Genomic DNA, 17,148 nt, shown 5'->3' with positions numbered 1-17,148 from the left:
AATTTGAATTCTTGTTTGCAAGGCATTGTTGAATTCGTTTCATTCTGTTTATATATAGTTGTTAATATATTAGTTGTTTCAATCTAGTTTTCAATATTATTTTCTGATCATAAATGCATCAGCAACTGAGGATTGATCCTGGTATTCAGACTACAACAGTATCCTCGACATTCAAATAATTTAGCCTACGACCAGTTGAGGTATAGAAAATAATAAGGTCTATTTTCTTTTGAGGATGACAGGAACTTACTTCAACATTGATCCTATCTCTGCTAACTTTCGACATCAGAGCAGCTTTCACTTCATCACTTGCAGCAGCTTTCTTTATATCATCGTCGAGAAAAAACCCAAACTTGGCCCCTGATTTGTGTACCAATTTATGTAACACATACCAATTTGTGCACCAGGGTGTATAAACATGTGTGTGTGCGGGCACGCTAATTGCTAGCTTATTTGTTGGAAACTATTAAGGTTTAGAAGTTGCTCCTGATTAGAATAAGTTAATGAAACAACAACTTGGTACACAATTTTGAAAATTCTTAGCAGTAATGGCAACTACCATAACGGATAGCACGAAGAACTCGTTTAGGATCCTCCACAAGTGAAAGCTCAGGTGGTGTAGTAGTTGCTATTCTTCCTTCTTTTAGATCTGCAGTTCCTGCAAATGTAACATTGAAACAAGATGTGATAAATCCAAATTTTGTGTCAAAGAAGTTTTCTAGACAGAGAAGGGATTAACAGAAAACTAACCTCTTCCAGTATGATCTTCAACTGATTTTGAATTGATATTGCACAACAAGCTGTTCGATTAATGAAATCAAGGGAAACCCAAGTAAGAAAACAAGTTGGTTATCTGGCCATCATGTGCAAAAACTCGAAAAAGTCTAAAGGAATAACCATACCTGTTAATGGTTATATCTCTTCTACATGCATCCTTCTCTTTTCTGTGGCATATTTTTGCTGTAAAGATGCAAAGCAAATTATTCAACTATTTTTATTCAAGATATATAGTTAGCAATGACTAAAACTTGAACTAGTCAAATCACTGAAACACTATGTTTGTAGGTCTTGAAATCTCTCAAGTTCTCTCAAATTTTTATAGGTTCTTTAAGTCTCTCATCCTAAAACCTAATTGTAACATCACATAAATCTTCCATAAATTGCAGGGGCAAGTATATACAATACCTCATCAGTGGAACTAATGGGGCTATTGTCACTGTCATTTTCACCCCCTAGCTTAAGAAAATCAAGCCATATATTAAACATGCTCATCCTTGCCGCTGCCACACGTTGTAATTTGCAGCAAGCTAGAAAAAGAAGTATAAAACCCAAAAGCCTGACCTTCATTGATTTAGCTATACAGCTTACTCAACATGCAACTACCCTGGAAAATAAGTGATTGCTTGCTCCTTCCCAACAGAGTACAAGTAGTCTTTCACCTTCTCAGCAAATTTGATTCCCCTCATGTCTTCAACTGCAATATCAATGTCCCCATAGTCTTTTCCCAGAAGCTGAAAACACAAAACAAAACACATGACTGATCGTATGCAAATCCCCCAAAACGGTTTTTCTTCCCTCTAACTTCCACCAATTTAAGTCAATGCAAAACCTTATCACGGACCCATCCATCAGCAACATGAAGCTGCAGGTTCTCAAGGCCATTATGGCAAAGTGTTTTGAGAAGGATATCGAAGATCTTGGTCTCGGTTTCATTGAGGTCTATGTGTTCATTCACTTGTACTCTGGGCGGAGACATCGTCATGAAAACTCTCGTCTGAGTCCTTCTGGCCTTTTAAATTTATCGCCAAATTTTGACCTGAAAAAAACTTGATTGCCGAGTAAATGCACTGGTCGGAAAGTTGGTATTACTAATTAGAAACTTGATTGCCAATAACATTAGACGGATAACTAAAGTATTTTTTATTTTTTGGTCAGAAAATTCAATGTTTACCTTGAACAGATGAGAACACTGTGAGAATAAGACATTACATTATTTATCGTTTATCTAGATTGTAATTGGCTGTGGACGTGTGTGAAGATACTTAGTTGCATAAACCAAAGATCCGTGCCAGATTAGATTACTTGTAATCTTTACATATAGCAGCAGGCAAAAAGCTTACGGTTGGAATGCGAGTACTTCCAGTAAATTTGAACTTGTAAAAGTTGACAGTGAAAAACTTTCCCTCAAATATTGACATGCTGATCAAAATTACTTTTCTTGTTGTTGGGTCCACGATCTAGTACTTGAAAAGTCTGTTTCCTTCAGCCACTCGCGGCATTCCTGTGCAGTCCCCAAAGGATGAGCAAGCTGCCATGCAAGTAGCTTCCGTTGCTGCCGGTAAAAGAATGCATTTTTGCATGCTAAAGTTTTAGCTCTAAGACAAACCTTTATGGTGTGCTTGAAGTAGAATAGCTTACCCATTTACTGACAACTGGTCCTCCAGATTTAAGCTGCAAGGCACCCATCCATATTCACAGACAGCGAGAAAGAGACGGAACACAGAGAACTTTTAAAAGCTAAAGACATGGGACGATTTTCTTGTCTGGAAGCTACTACATGAGGTTGGCCAAAAAAAGAAAAAAAGCTAGTACATGAGAGAACCCACTGTCTCAGGTTATCTGAGTCACCAGTACAATAAGAGATTCTAGCAAACTTCTCTAAACTGGAACTAAGAAATACCAGATTATATCATCTGAAACATGTGGTTAAAAGTCTGTTGGTACCTAAATTTTTTCTGGCCTTTTCAGCTTCTACAAACAAAGCTCTGCGATCTTCTGGTTTGAAATTCTTGTTTAAGGCATCGGTGGGATATAACAGTATGACATCAGCAGAGCAACTCGCCAAAAATCTTTAAATTCTCGTAAAGGAAACCCTGGACAGTTGGAAGTGCAAGGTTAACAATAAGAAGCTCAGTGGTTCAGAAAAAGAGTTCAAGGTAATTGCATGTTGAGGTGTAAAAAACGTTGTTAATCAATAACTCAATCAGGAAGAGTTATTTAGAAGATACAATACACAGATAAAAAATATAATAAAAAACTGCAAGTTTGATATTAATCGCATGGATACAACTTAACTCCGAAAGCATTCCCCTATGAATTATTATTAATCATGATACACCACCAAAGATGCGTGCCAAATAAGGAACATAACATGGCCATTCAGAGAACAAAGATTATTAAGAAGATGAGTGACTTATCACAAACTACACTGGAACTTTCTGCTATCTGTCATGTTGAAGATTTCAATTCTCAAAAGAACTATGGTGAGGATAATGACGGTAGTTTGATGGTAGTAATCATATATGTGATGATATCAATCAGGGTACGGAAAAGGCAAAGGCAGAACTAGAATGTATTTTACATATTGAATCAAGACTGATGCTTTGAATAATAATCCTAGAACAATAGTAAGGAAATACATTGAAGCAACAATTCTTATGAACTTAATATGTCTACAAATATATGATATAATAGCTATACTGTTGAATGCCGTTCTCTTAAGTACATACCTGTCACATCCTTCTGATGGCTAGCTCACACTGCGGATGAAGACTGAAGACAACCCAAAATAACTTCAAGTCACACATATAGGTCATAGCTTGGACAGGTTGGTTTCCAGAGATCATCAGTCTGATTAAGGATAAGAATGAAATAATGAGTAGATAGTTCCTACGTACCTTTGGAAGCTTAAATTCCCAGAAACAAGCTAGACTAATATGCAGAACAATCAGGGGAATCAAAGCCGGGAAAGGAAAGGGGGCGCTTATTGCTAATCCAAATTGCTGGCTGCTACTCCTCTACATCATCACTCTAAGGTTGTGTTTTGAAATGGGTTCTTTCATAAGAAACGAACACTAGTGTAGTAGTCTACTCTGGAGAGATCAACTCTGGCCCAAGAAAAAAAAAAAAAAAAAAAAATTACAAATTGACAGCACAAATATAAAGGTTTATTACTGCAGGGCAGCAAATTCATGCTTAACCTGAAGCTTTGGTGCAAATTTTTCGATAATGTATTGAAAATAATGAATATTTAAAAAGTATCATACGATATCCATGATCTGCAACAGGGCATATTTCTATGAATCATCATATAACATTTAAATCTATTGTCTTTCTATTCATATACTATAACAATTAAGAAAAAAATATTAAAGAAACATAAAGTAGCATGGATAATTGAAGTTTACAAGTACAAGCAGCAAGCTCAACGTCAGGCTCATCAGAGAAGTTTCCAAGCCGTGCTTCAAAACAGACTACTTTATCTCAACAGGAATCAAGTCAGATTCCTGATCGCATCCCATATAGGAATCACACATCAAAAAAAGCTTATACTGTGCCGTCGTTCCAGCTTTTGCAGGAGCAGCAATTATAACCGGGAGTTTCGTCAACTTCTTAACATGGGGAACTCTCTTTATAAAGACAACTGAGTCAAGCTTGTTATCGCTCACCACAACCCAACACCCGTCTTCTTTGTCCTTGCGGTACCTCTTCACGTCATCACAGCCCAACTGGGCTGTTCTCACCTTATGCCTAAACTCGAGATTCACTTCCAGAGTGAATTCTTCCCCGGCCCGTACATTCTCACTCTCCAGCACCTCATAACCTATCACAATGTCAGGAAATTGTTCGCAAAAATGTTCAATGGCCATCAACTCCGTCTCTGGCAACTGAAGGAGTTGATGCCTCTCGTCATCCTTCATCTCCTTCAAATCAGATATGGTTTGCACACTCTTTCCAGGATTTTCTTTGCATCTCTTTGCCAACTCCTTTGTGAAGTGAGGAAGCTGTAGAAACTCTGAGTCACCCTTCCACAATCCCTGGGTCAGCATCTGGCTGACTTCCATCACTAGAAGAGCAACTCTTAGCCACCCGTTGGTGCAACACACATCAACCATTGCATGAATCAACCTACTTGCATTTGTCAGCACCTCTTGCTGGTCCAAAGCCAGCTCCGCACCCACAGGTTGTCTAGAGAAATGGGCCTGAAGCAGAGCAAGTGCTTTAACATGAGAATCTGTGTATTTGGGATTCTCAAAGGAAAACCTCTGGTGGTTTGCTAACCTTTGGATCACCTCTTCCTCCCCTGGTCGTATAGGAAGTTCTGAAAACTCCGAAGCTTGAGCTAGAATCTGCAGAAGACCCTTCACTGTTGTTTTGGAAGTTAAGGAAGAACTGAAACGCTCGATGGTAGTATACTTAGCGTGATAATATGTAGCTATCACACCAAGGTTCAAAGGATAAAGATCCATGTCATCCTCGATGCTAACACACCCACTTCTTTTCAAATCATAAACTGTAGTTTCAACAAGCCTTGAGAGGTGATCAGATAAATGTCGGTAAGTAACTCCCTGGAGTTCATAATAGTTGGGATTTTGCGTCAGCCTCCTAAACAAGAAAGTCCAACTAAGGTAATCAACAGCGTCTTGCATGGTTTCAATAATACCAGAAACAACTTCAGCATTTAGGATATCATGTAGGTAATGGTGCAATTGGCTTTCAACAGGGAATGCTTTGTACAAGAATTTCCTGTAGTATTCTATACGAGGCGCGTGACAAAGGATAACACATTTCCCAGAATCATTTGGCTGCGGGAGATTGGCATGACCCATCATCTGCAACAGATCAGTAACAGGGTAATCAGTGCCATCATAATACTGGGTTCCCATCACAACCACCAAATGGGCTGACAACGGCACTCCCCAACACATTGAACTGCTCACGACACAGACTTGGATTGATCGATCTTTAAAAAGCTTTGTCACAGCTTCTTGATCCTCGCTGGGTAATCCCTCATGCAAGTAGCCCACCCCACAGCTCAAAGTGCTTCGCAGTTTTTCATCACTAACTTTTCCAATATCTTCTGAAAACTGCAATGAAAATGACAACTTCTCGACAGTGTCAGAATTTGAGTAAGTCACCAGATTCTTAGCAGTTAGTCGGACATGTTTCATTGTAGGAACGTACACAAGAGCTTGTTTCCCATTCTTGGCATGTTGAACAATTGCAGTGTATGTTGCTTTCACCATAGCTTCCATCCTTGCATAAAAGTTTGCCAAATCAACCCCCTGAATGTCAATATCCAGAGGCACTTGACGCACACCTGGAGAAAAATTGAAAATGCAGGCATCTCCTATCCATTCTCCAAGGTCCTTTGCATTTGCAACAGAAGTTGAAAGAGCCACAATGCGAATCTTGGTCTTGGGTCGACTGGCTATCAGTCTCATTCTAGAGACTATTGTCTCTATGATCTGTCCGCCCTCACCACTAATCAGGTGGAGTTCATCCACAATAAAAAGACTAACTAGTTGAATATTCTCTCTCCGTTTCCAGCAACGGGATAGATAGTCCCATTTCTCTGGAGTGCTGATGATAACTTGACCTTGCTCGAGCAATTTCAAGTCCATGGCTAATTCCCCAGTTAATTTTACAACGTTCAGTTTGAGACCATCTCCAAATTTCTTCTTCCAGTCAACATAAGTTACCTCGGCAATTGCATCAAAAGGTGCAATGTACACAACACGCATGACACAACCTTCAGGTTCAGTGCTCTTCTGATGATTCCTCAATATCGCAAACTCTGCACATATGGTCTTCCCATTTCCTGTTCGTGCAGCAACTAAAACATTGTCATCTGAATTATACAAAGCAGTGAAGACCTGAGTCTGGACAGAATTGAAATGCATAAGATCTTGATCATACAGAGCCTCATATAACGGATTCCTCAATGCAGTCACAGGAAGTGGTTGCAAGTCCAATAACTCAGTCGGTGGAGGACACTTTGCAGGTAAGATGAGGTCCCTGAATAAAACAGGTAAAACAGTCTCGGACCTAAGCCACCTATCAGACACAACACGGATAAAATATTGAGGTGGAAGAGGTTCATATATTGGCACCGTAAAGATCAAAGTATGATCTTCATCCATATACTGTTTTTTCAGCAGGAAATATTCATGATGAAGAATATGCTCTCGATCATTATTCTCCACTATTACCCAAAATGGCTCCACATATCCATGAACTTTGTCCTCCCATTGAAAATCCGGTGTTATAGTGAGCTCAAATTTCAATACTGTGTGAGTAATTGGCTGCAAATGGGCTGCGAGGTTTAATTTGGGGAACTGGTGGACCAACTTATGAAGTGTTCTGCCCAAAGTAGGGAAATGAATAAGTTCCCCTAGCTCCTGTGAAGAGAGGTCATAATACCTTTCCCAGGCTAAATCCTTCTTCTCTAACTTCATCAAAATATCATTTGTTATCAATCCATTGAATTGGCGAAACGGTGTTTGGACAGTCCACATCCTCCTGCTAACCATTTTACACAAGTTCAAAGCCTTTTCTGCCACTTCAGCCCATCCTCGTTTCAATGCAATCTCAAAAAGAGCTCGAAGAAGGCGCCCTGCACTCTGAGTAATAAAACTCATATCAGATGCCAATGAAAAACCTTCAAGCTTCAGCTGTGAAATATAGGCTTGCAGCAAAACATTAATCTTGGCACTGGGCTCGTCCAGGCTTTCCTTGACCACAATTGGTACGCGGTCCAAAAGTTTTGCCAATTCAATCTTTTCATCCTGCCGCACAGTTACATACTTAAATTCTTCACTGAGAGAGAACAATCGACAAAGCTCACAGTCCCCCATCGTTGGCTTTAAATGCTCATTATATGTGGACACTGTTCCATGTGTTATATAATAATGACTGGCAATGCGACCCAAGTCTGTAACCTGGAAGTATCCACTTTTTCTATCATATACAATCATATTGTTCTTTTCCAAGATGGTTGCAGCAGAATGGATCAAATCAGCTCGCCTCTCCTCCAACTTACTATCTTTTGTCAGAACATCAGCTTCCAAGCCATAAAGGATAGGACTTTTTAGCATGCGAACATACATGTAAGTGTATTTTAACCAATGAGAAGCTTCTCTAGCATTCTGAACATTTCCAAGAACAATTTCTGCATTCAATTGATCAGCCAACTTGGACAGAAATTGACTTTCAATAGGAAGTTGTTGGTTCATTAAAGAAAGATAGTGATGTAGTTCCTTGTGGCCAGTAATGATTATCCCTTCTCCACACGAATCATACTGAGGTCTTCCTGCACGACCCAACATCTGCATAACATCAAGCGGACTTAGTTCAGTCCATGCTCCCTTTTCTGGATCATAGATTTCGGTCCCTTTGATAATCACAGTGTGAGCTGGCAGATTCACACCCCAAGCAAGCGTTGCAGTGGAAACCAAAACTTGTACATGCCCTTTAGCAAAGAGATCCTCAACCAGTTGGCGGTCTGCTCTGTCCATACCAGCATGATGAATAGCAAAACCATATGGTAAAAGACTTTTGAGATCATTGCTCTTGATTTTGACCAATTCACTGCGAATGATTTCACAGCTACCGCTGTCTTCTTTCAGAAATCTACCAAGGGAATCATTAGCTAGTGCAGAATCTCTTATATCACCAGCTGTTTTAGCTGTTTCTTTCCTTGAGTGTACAAAAATAAGAACTTGATGTTTTCCAGCTACAGCCATCACCTTTTCATAGCAGAGTTGCTTCATCAACTGGTACTTCTGCCATGACTTCCTTGCAGTAATTCCAATATACTGTTGCGAAAGAGGGATAGGTCTGCAACTATTGTCAAAATAAAACAGACCCTTCTTATCAACACGCAAGAATGATGCCGCATCTTCATAGTTAGGAAGTGTAGCAGATAATCCCACCAGGCGGACATGCTCTTTTGTGGTCTCAATCTGCCTGAAAGTTCGGGCAACAATACTTTCAAGAACCGGGCCTCTACTATCATGGAGAAGATGAATTTCGTCAATGATGAGAAGCTTGACCCGTTTTGTACAAGTATAATCTCCCGACTTCCTGGTAATGATGTCCCACTTCTCAGGAGTTGAGACGATAATTTGAGTCTCTTCAATTTGTTGGTGAGTCAGTGTGTGGTCACCACTTAGCTCCCTCACCGTGACACCATAGTCCTGCAAACGATTAGACAGATTTCCAACAACTTCAGCAACAAGAGCTTTCATGGGCGCAATATATACAATTTTGTACTTACTGTGGTCTATTGAACCGTCCTCCTGATTCATGTGCAGCCCCAACTGCTGAAGTATAGTGAGCACTGCAACATTAGTTTTTCCAGACCCAGTAGGAGCACATAAGAGAATATTGTCCCCTGCTTCAAGGGCAGTCCTATATACTCGACTTTGTACCCTATTCAACTGAGTCATTCCTTTGAAAGCCGGTTGAGCCCATTCTGGCATGGCAGATACTAGCACAAGTTTCTCATCAGACTTGAAAGGTCTAGGCTTCAATGCCGGCACATGGATTTCTTCATATCCCTTGCTTGAATGTCTGTAAGACCCTTTCGGAAGCTCAAACTTGTTTGGCACCAAAAATCTTCTACTTTGTTCTTGTGCAATGCTGTCGAGATCAAGCTGCTGATCCTGGTTCTTCCACCAATCACCACTTTCTCCATCTCTGTCAACAACCCCAGCCTTCTTCAACTTCCGAGCCTCTGCTTTAATACTCATCTCCTTACTCTTTTGCCTCTGTTTCACACTAGCCCTCATCAAACACAGCTCCTCTACAATTGCAGCCGAATCAGGACCCAAACGCAACATCTCCTCCTCGATTCTCTTCCTCTCCTCCTGTCCCCCAGCTCTAGCCAAACGAGTACACCACACAATCTTCACCCTGTTCAGCAACAAAAACTTAATAAGCCCAAACTTGTCAAACCGGAGCTTCTCCAAAAGCCTGGATTCCACATCCCTAACACCACCTTCACCGAGTATACTAACCACCTCTTCAGCTAGCTCCTGGCACTGTTGTGGCTCAATCTGTTTCTCATAAGCCTCATATATCTTCCTCTGCACCCAGTAAGCATCAATCTCATGAACATTCACACTCACACCTTCACTACATTCCACCATTACATCATCACCATCAACAATCGCTCGGCCCGCCACCGACTCCTTTTGTTCCTCCTCCTCATCCTCCACAACCGCACCAACACCCTCATCCTCATCCTCTTCAAAATCAACCGCAACTCCCACATCGAAATCACCATCACCACAACCAACTATGTCGTCGTCGTCGTCGTCATCATCACCGTAATCGGTGATCAGCTTCCCAATCTGAACAAACTGATCAAATACATTATCACCGACTGAATTCAACAAATTCTCAATCTCTTTTCTCTTATCAAATCTCTTACCTTTAATCACCGCCAGAGCCTCGTCGGCGGCGCCGTACACCACACTCGCCGGCTGGTCACCCAACAGCTGCCGAATCACGTGAAGCATCGCCTCGTACGCAGCCCGGGTCTCCTTCGTCTTCGGCCTGTAAACGACGCCGTCTTCCTCCGTCGCAGTGAGCACGCTCTCTTCCCAAATACGGCGCAGTTTGCTCGAAGCAAAAGGTTCCGGAGGACTCGGGTCGCGGCGGTGCATTTTCGGCCTTCCCCTGCGAACCCTATCACCGAAGCTTTTGGGGTCGATTCTGCCGCGGAGAGACTCAGCCTCGCCGCTGGGCACGTGACCCTCACGTGAGCGAGAGTCGGAGGACGCCAGGAGAACCAGACTGGAATTCGATCGCGGCTGGTATTGGTTGCTTCGCGCGTGAGCTTCCGCGCCACCACCTCCCGCCATATTCTGAGATTTCTGTGGGATTCGATTCGATTCGTAAAGAGAGAATCTGGGTTCGTTAGTGATTTGGGTTTCGTCGAGGACTTGTTGTATATATAGTTTTGGGTTTTTGTCTATTTACCTCATTTTTAGAGATTTTTTTCCCACTTACCCCATTAAGTTTTTTTAATTCCTTCTTACCCATACCCCATTTTTTATTTTTTTTATTTTTTTAATACCATTTTACCCTTACCCCTTTGAAACTCAGAGAGAGAGAGAGAAAATGGAAGAGAGAGAAACCATAGGAGACTTCGCCGGAGCCCCGTCACCGGTCACCGGCCGCCGGAATCCGGTCAACTTTCGCCAGATTCCGGTCACTGGCCGCCGGAATCCGGTGACCGGCTGCCGCCCATCTAAATTTGCTGAAAATCTCACCGGAAAGGTTTTTTTTGCCCCCAATAGACATCTATTGCCCCCCAATAGACGTCTATTGCCTCCTATTGCCCCCCCAATAGACGTCTATTGCCCCCCAATAGACGACTATCAGCCATGTATTGCCCCCCAATAGACGTCTATTGGGGGGCAATAGAGATTTATGAAACCTCGCCGGAAATCTCCAAAGAGGTTGTTGTAGATCTTATATGAGGTCAGAGAGGTTTATTGCCCCCTGAATAACCTGTATTGCCCCCCAATAGGCGCCTATTTCCCCCCAATAGATGTCTATTGCCCCCTAATACCCATTTATTTTTTAAAATTAGACAAATAAAACTTTGATTAAAGAAAAAAAACGAGGAGATTACATCAATTCAAAACGTCTACTGCCCCCCAATAGACGTCTATTGCCCCCTGATAATTTTTTTTTTCTTTGTTCTTTCCTTCTGGGCCTTCTGCCCCACTTTACCAAAATTAATTAATTAATTAAATTCTGCACTCATTTTACAAAAAAAAAAAAAAACAAAGCCGGAAAACTCTTCTCAACAGTTACATTACTTGCATCTTTCTCCAATTCAAACTCCTCTAACTCTAAACCACCAGTATCATTAACCACGAACAACATCAAACTTCCCAGACTCCAAATCATTTGAACTAGTAACATTACCCAACAATGTGACCACTGGAGCTGAACCAGTATCAGCAGGAGAAAAGTAAACATTTTTACCAAAGGGAAGCTCAAAACACTGATTCACAACTACAATAACAATCGCCACACCGATTATCAGCACCAGTCTCCGGATTTCAAAGTTGCATAGTCTCTGGGTTAGAGCAGCAACACCCATTGTAATAACCGGATTTTTTATAATTAATCAAAAGCAAGGAACATGATCATTTCATTCTTTACCTTTCATGATGATTGTCGATTAGAGCACTATGAATTGTTGCCGACACTCGATCGACCGACAGCAGAAACTTAATTCCTTTCCTCTCTATTTCTCTCTCGTTCTCTCTCTCGTTTCCTCTCGTCACAGTCGAAGAAACAAAACAGAGCTTTGTTCATCGTGCTGCACCGTCCACCACAGACCACCAAACAACCTCAGACCACCTTCCACGGCTTCGCCTCGACCTTGCGCAGCTACCGGAGGTAACCTTGCGCGGCGGCACGGCCGGCAGCGACGGCGGCGACCCCGAGTCCGGTTTAGCTCGTTTTCGTTCCAAACTCGATATCTCGAGCTACAGAGCACCATTTCACTTGATTCTTGGCTCATTGAGCTCGCCTCATCTTCCTATACAAGCACCAAGAAGGATCGGAACTGGATCGAACGTTTTCACGTTTGTCGGAGCTCGACCCGTGCGGATCGAACAACCAACCTTCGGATCAAGATATCTCGAGCTATACACGATCGTTTCTTGTGATTCTTGGCTTGTTGAGTTCATAAGGAAGTTCTGAACAATTCTCCAGAAGGGATCGAGGCGTGAGGTTGTAATTTTCACGTCGATTTTGGAGCTCGCCGGATTCTGGAAATTTTCCACCACCACCGAAGCTTTTGATAGGTATATCTCGAGTTGTAGTGCATCGTTTTGAGTGATTCTTAAACTGGTAAACTCACCTTGAGTTTCTTAACAACTCTCTAGAAGGAATCGAAGCCTGAAATTGAAGTTTTGACGTCGAAATCAAGCCTTGCCGGATTCTGCAAAATTCTGGAATTTTTCCGACCACCGAAGCTTTCGATCGGTATATCTCGAGCTACAGACCATATTTTTCTGTGATTCTTGAACCAGTGAGTTTTTCTTGAGTTTCTTAACAACTCTTCAGAAGGAATCGAAGCCTTAAATTGACGTTTTTACGTCGAATTGGAGCTCGCCGTTTTCTGCAGTTTCTCGCCGGTTTCTGGAAAATTCCGGCCACCTTCATACTGTTCAAGGTAATTTTCGACCCCTTCCGGTCATTTTCAGACTTCGTGCTAGTTATGAAAGTTGTCAAGCATGATGAGAGGAAGAAGAGCAGCCCGGCCCCGACACCATTGGTGGTGGTCGGCGGCGGCTCTGCCACTAACTCCGGCGGCCCTTTCCGGCCACCTCCGGGGATCAAAAATATGGTTTCTGTACATTTTCAGATTCTATATTTCAATACGATCATTTCGATATATTATACGCAATTTTTGGATATCGTATGATTAAGTTATGAATTTTTAAGTTTAGATCGATTTCGATCGTTAGATTTGTGATCTGTGAAGTTAGTACCGTCAGATGGACTTGTAGTTTTGATATGATGATCTTATGACAGTCCCAGTGGCTTTGTGTAGTCATGGGCGAAGATCCGACCGTTGGATCTTCGTATAAATGCAAAACAGTGATTAGGAAGGCGATCCGTGAGGATCCGACCGTTGGATCATCATTTAATTTCAATCCGACCGTTGGATTGTCGTCTGATTATGTTTTTGAGTTATTTGCTAAGTTAAGGTCATGTTTGATTAGGTGATCGACGGTTTGATTTGGCGGACGATTCGTGAAATTGTATTTTGAGCTGTTAAGAAGACGCAGCGGGAATTTAGAGGTGAGTAAACCTCACGTGGTTCATATTACGAACCGAATAAATTTAATTACCTTATTTTGTCGTAATTGCGTGAAAATATTTATGAAATAAATATTTGTTTTAAAATCATATGGACTTGATCAACTACGGTCCATGGGTAAGTAAAATGATTTTTACTATACAAATGAATTTCTCGGTTTATTGCATGTGAACTATAGTTGGTATTAGTGATTATCCCTGAGCGGATAATTACGTATATATATATTTACGTGATTATATGTGAATGGTGTGACATTGAAGAGTGTGGAATTGGGATGATTAAATTATCATGAATTGACATGTAACTTACCATATTTATATGTGATGAACATGATTGATGAGTTCTTGTTAATATTCATGATTTACATTGGAGGATGTATAGAGTTAGAGAATGTAGGATTCTGAGGATGAGGTGTCCGAAGTTCGACGGTTAAGGATAACCGGAGTGTTTGTGTACTGAGGACGGGGATGTCCAAGGTGCGACGGTTTATTATTAACCGAAGTTGTGTGCTGAGGACGGGGATGTCCAAAGCGCGACGGTTTATTATTAACCGAAGTATATGGTGCTGAGGACGGGGATGTCCAAAGCGCGACGGTTATAGTGTTAACCGAAGTATTTTTGCCGTTGCTTGACCCTAGGCCAAGGTGTCAGAGGTAACGAGGCAGTTAGAGCTCTAACGTGTTATGGGATGGGACCAAAGTGGTGACAGTGTTGTGAGATAGGACCAAAAATGGTGATAGTGTTGTGTGATAAGACCAAAGTGGTGATATTGAATGGGTTTGACGTTTGCGTCGTGGATGTTGAGATTGTTGGTTGTGTTGTTGAGTTATAAGAATTGTAATTTAAAATCAACAGTTCTTTCTTGTTTACTCATACTGGCTGTAAAAAGCTTACCGGGTTTTGTGTTGTTGCAACTCCCGGTACACTATTCAAATTGTGTAGCGGGAAATCCTACAGGTCAGGAGAACCAGGACGGTGATCGGACTGCTTAGAGTAGTGTTATGTGAATTACAGCATTATATTGTGAGGTTTGTTATGCTCATTTAGAGCTTTGCAATTTTACTTTGTAAGAGTGAATTGTAATAATTAACTCGAGGTTTTCGAGTTTTTGTGTTGAGTGGCGAGTGGTGTGTTTGTTTGTGAGAAAAAAATTCAGAACGTATTTGTATTAATTGTTTATTCATGTTTCGGATTTGAATTGGTTATTCAAAATTCGGGGCGTGACACCCATTTTTGTATGTACAATTCAAACAGCTGAAAAAAAAAAAATCAAGGAATTATATTTAGCCAAATAAGAAAATCAAATGAAGAACTACTAGAGAGAGTACCTTGAAATGGATTTTGGGTGAGCCCAGAAGAGACCTCGTTACGTTTCTCGTCGGTCTTCGGAGCTCCGACTCCAAAGTAGTTGCATCTGGTCGAGCTGGACCGACGCCAGTGATGCCGAAGACGAAGTCGGTGCTGGAAAACAACGGGGAAGAAGGTCGACGGAGGGATTAGTGCGGGGAAGAAGGTTCAGATCAGACTCGGAGTTTTTGTAATTAAGATCCTCCTCCTCCTCGTCAACGACGTCCTTGCATAGAGAGAGAGAGATGGATCCTCGTCGTCGGCGTCAGCATCGGCGCCTCCTTGCAGAGAGAGATGGATCCTCGTCGTCGGCGTCAGCATCGGCGCCTCCTTGCAGAGAAAGAGATCGGTGATGAGAGAGAAAGTGAGAGAGAGGGTCGTCGACGTCTTCCTTGCAGAGAGAGAGAGAGATCGGTCGTCAACGGCGTCCTTGCAGAGAGAGAGTCGACGTCGTCCTTGAGATCGATGATGAGAGAGAGTCGGCGAGAGAGATAAGGGTGGCTACCTGTGATTTTTAATTTTTTGGAGCCCAAAATCGTCATTTAGCTATCAAGTGGCATGGGGTTAGTGGGAACAAAATTTTGTTGGTGGTGTAAGTGGGCTAATTTTAGTCTATTTTGGGGCTATGGGTCAAGGACCCTATAGTTTTTCCATGAGGAGTAGTGGCCAAGTAATTAAATTGACTTCGCTGCTCCGTTCCTAGCTAATTGGTACGTACTGGTCAAGTCCCCTCTTTCCTTTTCCTAGTTGGAATAGTGGTCCGAGCTAGCAGAGATATAAAAGTCAATAGATCATTACAAGAAGGAAAATTCTCTCACAATATATAGCAAGTTAAAAACCCCAGCCCTAAGTCTCTAGCTCACTGTATACGATGCCAAGGTCAAAGATGACTAAGACGATGGGGGAGAAGGAGAGGTGGTCGCAAGGACTTGCAGATGATATATTGCAATTGATAGCACAACGACTGTACATATCAGATTACCTAGTGTTTCGCCAAGTATGCCCAAATTGGCGAGCCGCTGTGGATAGAGGTCTTGCCACCAGGTCTTGCCCTCCTGCTCCTCAACTTCCATGGCTTTTGCTCCACAACTTTTATGGCTTGTGGACGTCACCTGGGAATCAATATTCTCTCGATGCCTTGTACATCGAACGACACCAGTACTCCTTTCGAAGGGCACCAACATCTTTCAGATCAGAAATTATGTCGTCCCCTGTTTCTTATTCTTTCCGATATTGTGTTGGTTCAATCGAGTCGTGGCTGATCGTAGCTATTTATCAACGATGCCGCAAGAACAACAGCTCTACTGTCGTCAACTTCTTCTTCAATCCAGTATCACGTGCCCGAGTCATGCTTCCATCAAAGGACTCGTTCTTGATGAAAATTGTAGCCTCTTCACCACCAGCACCAACAACAAGGCTGCAGCAGAAGCAGCACAATTGTTTCGTGGCTGCTCTTAGTTATGGAAATCGTTTGGGTATTTGTAGGCCAACTGATACATCATGGACCGTCATTGAGACCATAGATGGGCTCGACTATAAAGATATTGAAATAATTGATCAGAAATTATATGTTGTATGTAGAGAGAAGCTTAGAGACAATAAGTACTATGTACTGGAATTTGACATACTCTCTGAAGATGACAATGTCACCAGGGCCAAATACAATTGTAGGCTCTGCATTGACATCCCGAATTTTTCTGTTTTGAATTCGATACTGTACCCTTGTCTAGCAAAAGATTCTGCATCCAAGGAATTGTTCATAATTCGAAGTAGAAGTTTGATAAGAAAAGGATTCCGAGTGTATAAGATGGAGAGCAAGACTGACGGTGAGCCATCGTGCAAGGAGGCTACTGACCTTGGTGATCGAACATTGTTTCTGAGCAACAAAAGCAATAAGGTCATCAATGACAAGACACTTGGGAAAAACTGCATCTATTTTGCTTACGATCTTGAAGGTGGTTTCGGGGTGTATTCCTTGGCAGATAGGAGCATCAAACGGGTTTACTTTCCTACGGATTACTCGTTCTCCAGCCGTGAAACTATTTGGTTCACACCACATCCGTGGTAGCTTGATGCCTTGATTACTTTAGAAGTTGAACAGATTGTACCCTGAAAAGTTACTTTAATTAGTAACTTAATTTGCCATGCCAGTTCCAGCGTTTGTG

General features: G+C 41.8%; 3 protein-coding genes and 1 long non-coding RNA gene across 10 annotated transcripts; 2 read left to right on the top strand and 2 right to left on the bottom strand.

Moving 5' to 3' along the window:
* Positions 1-145: 145 nt before the first annotated feature.
* On the bottom strand, positions 146-1,756 carry LOC133733559 (CCA tRNA nucleotidyltransferase, mitochondrial-like). Its single transcript, XM_062161190.1, has 6 exons — positions 1,610-1,756; positions 1,384-1,511; positions 903-944; positions 751-800; positions 560-658; positions 146-360 (listed from the first exon to the last, which is right to left on the bottom strand). Exons 1-6 carry the CDS (start codon positions 1,754-1,756, stop codon positions 146-148), a joined length of 681 nt encoding a protein of 226 aa, XP_062017174.1.
* LOC133726300 (DExH-box ATP-dependent RNA helicase DExH12-like) lies at positions 203-10,717 on the bottom strand. Of its 7 annotated transcripts, none has more exons than XR_009854738.1 (9): positions 10,217-10,717; positions 4,188-10,145; positions 3,678-3,887; positions 3,510-3,552; positions 1,610-2,873; positions 1,186-1,511; positions 903-960; positions 751-800; positions 203-658 (listed from the first exon to the last, which is right to left on the bottom strand). XR_009854738.1 is itself a non-coding variant. In XM_062153814.1 (3 exons), exons 2-3 carry the CDS (start codon positions 9,930-9,932, stop codon positions 4,922-4,924), a joined length of 4,932 nt encoding a protein of 1,643 aa, XP_062009798.1. In that variant the 5' UTR covers positions 9,933-10,145; positions 10,217-10,717; the 3' UTR covers positions 4,776-4,921. The 7 variants fall into 7 exon arrangements, 2 of the variants coding, with proteins under 2 accessions (XP_062009797.1, XP_062009798.1); XR_009854741.1 differs by having other exon boundaries at positions 4,188-10,136; XR_009854740.1 differs by having other exon boundaries at positions 204-658; positions 1,342-1,511.
* A 1,694-nt stretch (positions 10,718-12,411) lies between these two features.
* Positions 12,412-14,786, top strand: LOC133745704 (uncharacterized). The gene is made up of 3 exons (XR_009863746.1): positions 12,412-12,985; positions 13,539-13,617; positions 14,579-14,786. It is a non-coding gene; the product is annotated as an uncharacterized LOC133745704 (long non-coding RNA).
* Positions 14,787-15,881: 1,095 nt separating this feature from the next.
* Positions 15,882-17,051, top strand: LOC133733553 (uncharacterized). The gene has a single exon (XM_062161185.1). It carries the CDS (start codon positions 15,882-15,884, stop codon positions 17,049-17,051), a length of 1,170 nt encoding a protein of 389 aa, XP_062017169.1.
* The last annotated feature ends 97 nt before the right edge of the window (positions 17,052-17,148 follow it).

This window comes from Rosa rugosa, chromosome 1, assembly GCF_958449725.1.
Source record: "Rosa rugosa chromosome 1, drRosRugo1.1, whole genome shotgun sequence".
NCBI classification, from domain to species: domain Eukaryota; kingdom Viridiplantae; phylum Streptophyta; class Magnoliopsida; order Rosales; family Rosaceae; genus Rosa; species Rosa rugosa.
Note: the sequence above shows the minus strand (reverse complement) of the source record. Positions and strands in the feature narration are given on the sequence as shown.